The 8,335-nt window shown below is 39.4% G+C and overlaps 1 protein-coding gene across 1 annotated transcript; it reads right to left on the reverse strand.

The window, feature by feature from the left end:
- Positions 1-1,525: 1,525 nt before the first annotated feature.
- On the reverse strand, positions 1,526-3,120 carry LOC102194391 (uncharacterized). Its single transcript, XM_005750011.1, has 5 exons — positions 3,058-3,120; positions 2,241-2,948; positions 2,017-2,142; positions 1,881-1,924; positions 1,526-1,789 (listed from the first exon to the last, which is right to left on the reverse strand). The coding sequence occupies exons 1-5, from the start codon at positions 3,110-3,112 to the stop codon at positions 1,670-1,672; spliced, it is 1,053 nt and encodes a 350-aa protein (XP_005750068.1). The 5' UTR covers positions 3,113-3,120; the 3' UTR covers positions 1,526-1,669.
- Between the last annotated feature and the right edge of the window lie 5,215 nt (positions 3,121-8,335).

The raw sequence follows: 8,335 nt of genomic DNA on the forward strand, positions 1-8,335 counted from the left end.
CAAGTAAAGAGAAATGACAGTCCATTATTACTTTAAGAACCTAAGTTTGGTCAGTCTGGAAAATTCCTAAAACTTTGAATGTGTCCCCAAGTGCAGTCGCAAAAACCATCAAGGGCTACGATGAAACTGGCACACATAGAGAGTCAGCCAGTTTCATCGTAGCCCTTGATGGTTTTTGCGAACTTGGTTCTATGATAGATCTTAAAGGCTTAAAAGCAACTCATGTATGTATAGATATAGACATGCATACCAGGAGCCAAGCTATTGGAGAGATTAAAAATCAACTAATAGAACCTTAAAATCAACTCTGCATTTAACTGTCAGCCAATGTAAAAATGCAAATATCAGAGTAATACTCTCTCTCTCTCTTTTTGGTACCTGTCAGTAGCTGCAAGTACTTCTCTTGCAGCTGCAAGGTGGGACAGGCCATTCAGAATCAGAATACTTTATCAATCCCTACGGAAAGTATGTATTTACAGTTGCTCCAAGACAATAAGAACAGTAACATGCTGAACATGTGAACATGCTAAATTAAATAATACAATATATTACAAAGTTTACAAAATATAAGAACTAGCTATAATAAATACAAATAGCTAAATTATAAATATCCAGAACATAGAGAGAAACGACATGTATATGATTGACATTTTACTTTAAAATGAGAACTTTGTTATTTTCACTGTAGAGACCTCAGTCGGCTTAGAAGATAGAGACGACTCTGGAATCCTGTTGAGCTTGATCAAGATCAGAGGTCAGATTTACTGAAAATCTTATGAACTCAATAACTCATTTCTACTAAAATTCTTGGATGACTTTGAATATTTGTGAGGTCAGGGGGGATGTGTTCTTAAATTCTTGTGAACACCATAAAGTGATAGCATACATTTATATTTTAGACCTACAGGTCAACGTCAAAGATCAGGTTGGTTCTAAGTGTTGGGAATGTGACTCAAGAAGAATGTCACTTGGTATTTTCAAATTTATACAACACATCTAGTAGGGGGCTGAGGGATTGCACTAGTAGCCACCAGTATATTTATTTTTAGAAAAAGGTGTATATAATCATTTTACTCGTTCATCTTCTATTTGCTGTGACCTATCTCTTGACAACGCTCTGCTATGGGGTCAAATTAATTGCAGCAAATTCCTAGATTGGCTCTGGTACTAATCTGTGTAGTACCTGAAGTAGTCACACTGGCTCAAAACACAAGATCATTGATGTTGCACTGACAGAGATAAAATGAAAAAGATCTACAGCCATAGCCTAGCAGCTTTATTTAGTCACAGTGCTGGTTTTTTACTAAATGTGAATGCATAAACTCCAACAAAATGGTTCAAAAAAAGAGAATAAAACTGAAACCCTGCAATTTGTTTGTAGTCTGGCACGAAAACTTCATTCATGCAGTTTTTTTTACAACCTTGAGATCAAATATTTAGTAAAACGAATACATACTGTTCAGAAATGTATATGTATTTAAAAGTAATCATTCCTCAAGTAACAGCCAAAGAATCCTGTTGGAATATGGATGGGAGACAAGCAGGACATGCATTTGCCCGATTTTCCAGTTGCAATTGGGCTAGAATGTTAGTACTGGTCATAAATTGTATTGAACAGAATGTAGAATTGTTTTGTCTGCTCGACATTGAAATGTTGAAATGTCCATATTTACTGCTTTATGCTGGAGTACACACATTCACTCTTGCTGTTGTCTTTCTGTCTTCTTGACTTGTTAAGTTTCTTAGCACTTAAAGCTGCATAATGGAGGCTGTCTGCATCTTGACAAGCCTGTCAAGTGAATATGCAAAAGTCATTTGAGATATTTCCTTCACAGAAATTTAGCATTGTTTTATTAATAAGTAACTGGGATTTGATTTACCTCTGAATTTGTTGTTGAAGGAGTTGGTAATTGTGCACGAGGCTCTAATAGTCAAAGACAAAAAAATACTCAGATCCAAAAGCTAAAAGATAAACGTAACAAATTTAAGCTATCAGGCACAAGCAGTACCACATACCTGGGCAAAGGCAGTTGTTTCTCTTGATTGTCTTGCATACTGAGAAAACCAGTAGGAGAACCAGGATGGTACTGAATGCCAAAGCTCCACTCAAGTAGTACACCAAGACAAGAAAGTCTGCCTCACCTGCAGTAAGCCAGTCATCGGAAAGAGATTTTTAGCTTATATGTATCTTCTCACAAAAAGTGATCAGAATTGACTGTAAATGACTCTTCAGTACTCACGGCTGAGATCCAATCTGGTCCCGTTTCCGAACACTATGTGTCCACATGAATCAACAGCACAGTAGTAGGTCCCAGCATGAGACATGTTCAGATCCTTGAATGGCAGGTTGTAGACACAGGCGTCTGCGTGTGGGTTAGTTTTCGTCCTACAATAATCATTTTTGCCTCCATAAGTGTAAATCAGTCCTGGACGAGATGCTTCTGTTTCTTTGAACCAGTAAACACTGTGTTCTTCATCACAGGTCCCAGTGTGTACCGTGCAGTTCAAAGTTACGGAGCCTCCTGGCTGGATGGTCTCAGATGCTGACTGATGAACTAAAGCTGGGTTTTTCAAACGTGCCTCCCTTACTCTGACAATGGTCCCCTCTGCAAACGTTAACACAAATCTATAGCTACATGCACAGTAGTAAGTAGCTGAGTCATTGATTTTCAAATCTGAAATGTTCAAGTTATTTCTTCCGTTTTCTGTATCCAGTGTGAACCGTGGGTTGTTCAGGAATTCATCATGAAAAGTGATTTTTGTATCGTACACATAGAATGTAGAGATTAGCCTCGGTTTCTGTCCCAGAGTTTGCTTATACCACAAGATCCATGCTGAATCGTCACCTTCATAGAAACAATGCAAACTAACATTTTCTCCAACATCAGCTAAGATAAAATCTTTTTCTTGATAAACAGATGCCTGTGGTTGCAGATGGGTCTTCTGGACTACAATAAAAATCAAAATAAAAGCAAATGAAAAGTCAGTTCAACATATTCATTTCCTTAAGAGGTGAAAACTTGAAGAGATGTTAAAAAGAACAGAAACAGAACTTACCCATTTTCCCCAGGAACAAACATGTCAGATAAAAGACAAACTTTGCAGGTGTCATCGTGTTCAAATCGTTGTGTCAAATGAAAAGAATCTTGATGCTTTCTCCACTCTGAAGACCCAAGACTGATCTTGATTGGCCAGTCTACAGTGACACTGTACGTCCTACTGTGGAAACATAATCACATGTTCACAACCACCTATGGTGTAAAGTTCATAATATCATGAGTATATATGAAAAGCATTGAGGCTCTTGACTAGTGCAGTATATGTTCACTAAGGAAAATTACATTAATGTCATTAGTTTACAGCTTAGAGACTGGTGCCACCTTAGAGTGGATTCTGCTCAGTATTTGTCACTGAAACATGAATGTTTAGAGTGTGCATTGTAATTGTCCAAATGGCTTATTAAAGCAGAAAGACCAACATATTAGAAAATTTTAAATCACAAATTGAAATCATTGCATCCCAAATACTTTTCAAATTAATCTTTTATTTCACTTTTAAATTTTATGTGAAATTCAATTATTTTTATAGAAATGCTTGTTTTGAAATGTGTTGTTTTTTCTTTGCTTTGAGCAGCAGGGAACAAAAAGCTGTGTTAGGGTAGTAAGATAGTGGTACAAACACTACCCACACACAAAACCTCCAAATGTGCATAGGTATAATGGCAGTAGTCGTAATGGTAATGCAATTCAAGTGATGTGATTTCATCAGCTGAATAGTTTTAAATTATCTGCCAAGGAACTTGGATGTTATGTTCAATTTATTTTTGTTGGTTTCTTTTTTATTTTTGCTCATTGGAACACAAATACCCCTGTTCAACTAGTCTGCTCTCTTCATTGATGTAAATATTACTCTAAATATTTCACCCAAGTAGTATTACGATACCTGAAAATCCACCACTTTTGGTGGCATGTTTAAAGGTGCTAATGGTGTATTTATGTGGGTGTGGAACTACCTTTACATCCTGCACAAAAACCACACGAGCTGCTGCACAGACAGAGACAGACTTCTTCTTTTCTGCATTCACACTGATGCAAGTCAAAGCTTGTAGCTCTAGAGCACTTGACTATTGTGGCTCATCTTAAATGCTATCCAAATTGAATGAGTATTTTAAAATGATTTTATCTTGTGTTTCCTCAGACCAGCAGCCAGAGCTGTGTGCCTGTGTTTGTCAGATTCTAGAGATTTAGTTATGGACACGTTGTTCTACTTCTTAATCACAGAGGATCCGTCTCTCATGAAACCCTTCTGCAGCCAGTAAACATCGTCCTGGGCTTCCAACCTTCTTTTTGAATGGAAGGTTATCTTTACAGGCTTTTTTGATCTTATACCCAAATGTTAATAGTATTAAGGTGCAACAGTGGCACGCTCAATGGTTTCTGTCACACTGGTACTGGGGATGGTGAGTAGAGCTGTGTTAATGTCTGCAAGATTTTCTTCTGGTAGAAGTTTGTCAGTGAGACAGTTAAGTCATGGTCTTGGACATTTCTGTAGAAGAAGCGTTATTTATAAGAGGTGGTTGGGTTTCATCTATATCAGGGGTCTCAAACTCAATTTAGCTGGGGGCCGCTGAAGGCACAGTCAGCTTGAGGCTGTGTTGCACAAGGTTTTCCACAAGAAAAGTATTGTTAAAAAATTCCCATAGTCTCAAATCTATTATCTATAACACCAAAAGAAATGAACAAATTAAGAGTTAATAAGTTGTGGTTTCTTCAGTCTTCTATTAATGCTGTATTCAGATTCAAATGTCAGTATTAACAGTTCTTTAACCTTTAACCTTCTTTGAACATGGATGGAACAGTGAAGAACATGAACTGTTCATCTGAACGTGTCTCGCCTACTCCTTGCAGCTAGAGACCTGGCAGGGCTTCCTTTCGCATATCCCAGCCACATTTTCAATCAATCCATCAATCACCTTTATTTATAAAACACTTTAAACCAACCACAGCTGACACAAAGCGCTGTACATTGGAACCATAAAATAAAATTACAGAACATATAAATAAAAGGCAAATAAAAGAAAGAAAAAATAATTAATTAAATAACTAATTTCATTTCAACTGAAAACTAAGTCTCACTGAGATTAAAAGCCAAAGAATAAAAGTGGGTTTTGAGACACGATTTAAAAGTGGACAGTGAAGGGCCCTCTCTAACGTGCCGGGGCGAATTATTCCATAATTTTCGAGCCACGATAGAGAAGGCCCCATCCCCTCTGAGTTTCCTCCTGGATCTCGGTACCTCCAGGAGCAGCTGGTCAGCTGACCTGAGAGACCGACAGGGCCAACCAAGCTTTAATGTCATATAGGCATGTCATGAGAGGTTTGGCCTGAGGGAGGAAGCAGTTGAGACCCTCAGTATGTCTTAAAGACGTTCATCAGTAAGTCTGGTCCTGTACTTGGACTTATTGAAGTTCAAGGTGGAGAAGAGCTTTTCGCTGAAGTACGTGCTTCTAAAAAGGCACATGGGCCGCTTGAACATTCAGGAAAGCCGAAGGAAGCTAGGGGTCAGTTCTCTCAAAAAATGCCCAAGCTAGTCGGCTTTTCCGCTCACCTCCCTGAACTTCACTTTGAGTTGCACTGCAGTTTAATGACCTTCATTTGAAGCACAGAAGGGGCATCATCATCAAAGGAGATGGGGCTAGCAAAAATTTGAAATGTGACTCTGTGCGTCTTGAAGTCTGCAAATCTGTGATCAAAACCTCCTGTAGCCTCAAAATGACATCAACATACTTCTCACCACTGAATGGTGTGCCTGCATCCACAAGTGCCTTGCAATGCTGGGAAATGTCAGGAACGTCTGAGAGAGCTGGGTTTTCCACAACACACGTTTTGTGGAGAATGCTTTCTTGTTGTCATAGGCAGCACTGACAAGTTGCCCCTGGCCTTGTAAGTTCTTGTTCAGTGCATTAAGCTTATATCTGATATCAACAAGAAAAGCTAAGTCCACGAGCCATTTGGGATCACTTAGCACAGGAAAAGCCACTCCATCTTTCTCCGTGAAGGCTTTCACTTCTGCTATCAACTCCAAAAAATTGTTTCAATACGTTTCCCCTGCTGAGCCAATGTGCTTCAGTGAAGTAGAGCGCATCCTATATTGTGACTCCACTTCCTCTAAAAAAGCACAAAACCCTTCAGTGCTTTAAGCTCCTGGATCTGATTTGGTTGATGCATTTCCCAATGTTTACATCACTTTGTTAAACTCCAGGCGTTTGCTGCAAAGGACCTGATGATGGATAATGCAGTGCAGAGCAATAGCCTCTTCCACACCTTCCTTACCAGTCCATTTTTCCTCCCCGTCATTGTTGGCGTTCCATCAATTGTTATTCCAAAAAACCTCTTCCATGGCATCACACAGCTTGTGACATATCTCCTGAGCGGTGGTCTGGCCATGCATTGGAATTGCTGTAAGCAAGTACTCCATCACCTCAAAGCAGTCAACAACACCTCGGACATACACTGCGAGCTGAGCAGTAACGGTGATATCTGTGGTCTCATCAAGAGCGACTGAAACACTGAAAAAAATTTCAAAACACTGGCTTTCTCACACAGTTGCTCTTAAATGTCACTTGACAGGTCAGAAATGCTGATGTTGGCAGAAAGGCTGATGTTGCTAAACTGACCTTTCTTTTATGGACAGACTATATTTGCAGCCTGCAATATGCACTTTTTGACAAATTCACCTTTGTGAATGGCTTTCCTGCTTTGGCAATCATCTCACTAACCACATAGCTAGCTTTCACTGCTGCATTATTCTTTTTGGTTGCTTTCTTGAAGAAATCTTGTAGCCTCAGTAGATGTTTTAAGACTGGCAACCTGGTTGGGTTTCTCGTCTCCCTGGTATTTTGCATACACCGCAGCATGTCTAGTTGTGTACTGACGATTCAAATTTTATTTCTTGTGCACTGCAACTTTCTCTGTGCAAATATGACACGCTGCTGTGCTCAACAAAGAAATATTGCATTTCTCACTTTTCCTGATATTGTCTGTGGTCATCACCAACCTTTTTCTTCACTGCAGGCTTTGAAAAAGAAATGTTTGGGGCTATGCAATATGTACATAATTCTACTTGATGTCATTGTCGCATTGAAGTTTCAATCCAATGTTTAGCCAAAGCACGGGAACGTCTAAATGCATAGAGAACGTAATTTCAGCGTCTTTTTCTTGTAACCGCAGCATGGCGATCGGCGGATTAAAGCCCGGTAGCAGTCTCATTTGTTTTTACCCTCGATGTTCATATCTTTCAGGATGACATTAACACCATGGCAGTTGTAGATGGTAGAATGTAGAGGGTTAGCGAGAACAAAAAGGCGACTGTTCACGGACTGTTATCCGCTGTGCTGTTGTTACAGGGAAAAAAAGCAGAAATGACACCGTGCTGTTGTTGATGTCATTTGTTTTGACTACTTTTACAATATATATAAATATATGTAATGTACATTGTATGAGGACATGCACCTATGCCACCGGCATGTTGGTTAGCACTGTTGCCTCACAGCTAGACAGTCCTGAGTTCAATTCCACCATCAGACCAGGGTCTTTCTGTGTGGAGTTTGCATGTTTTCCTTGTGTTTGTGTGGGTTCTCTCTGGGTACTCCAGCTTTCTCCCACAGTCCTACAACTTAAGTAAGCTCCAAGACTCACAAAGAGCAATAACTTGAAGCAAATGCTGTCTGTATCAGTCTCTCACACTGTTGTGGAGAAAGTTTGGCTCACTCTTCCTTACAATTTTGCTTTAGTTCATCATAGTTTGGGGTATTTGGACATGCACTTCTCTCGTGCAAAACCTTGATTCTTTAGTCATTTAGCTGTTCCGTTGTAGATTTGCTATGTTTGGGTCACTGTCCTGTTGCATAATACAGTTAAAGCCAAGCTTTAGCTGTTGGACACGCCTGACATTGACACCCCCCCTCCTCAAATAATCAACACCCCTTCGACTTGACAATTATTGCCAGGTGTTTTGTGCTGATGTGTTGTGCCAAACACATCCATTTTGATTTACTCTGTCTAATAGACATTATTGTACAAGACATGTTGTTTAAACACCATGAAACAGTTTCACCCTATTAACAGCAAAGACCTGGAGGACATCTTAGGTCAACTGAACTCCTCCTCCTGCTGTTTAGATGTCCTGCCAACAAGTTTTTTCAAAAAGGTCTCAAAGACTTTAGAGTCAGACCTGTTACAGATCGTCAACTTTTCTTTAATATCAGGTGTGTTTCCAGAACCACTAAAAACTGCTGTAATAAAACCTATACTGAAAAAGGACAATCTTGACAAGA

Source organism: Pundamilia nyererei, unplaced genomic scaffold (genome assembly GCF_000239375.1).
Source record: "Pundamilia nyererei isolate P.nyererei 1_Seehausen unplaced genomic scaffold, PunNye1.0 scaffold00260, whole genome shotgun sequence".
Classification (NCBI taxonomy): domain Eukaryota; kingdom Metazoa; phylum Chordata; class Actinopteri; order Cichliformes; family Cichlidae; genus Pundamilia; species Pundamilia nyererei.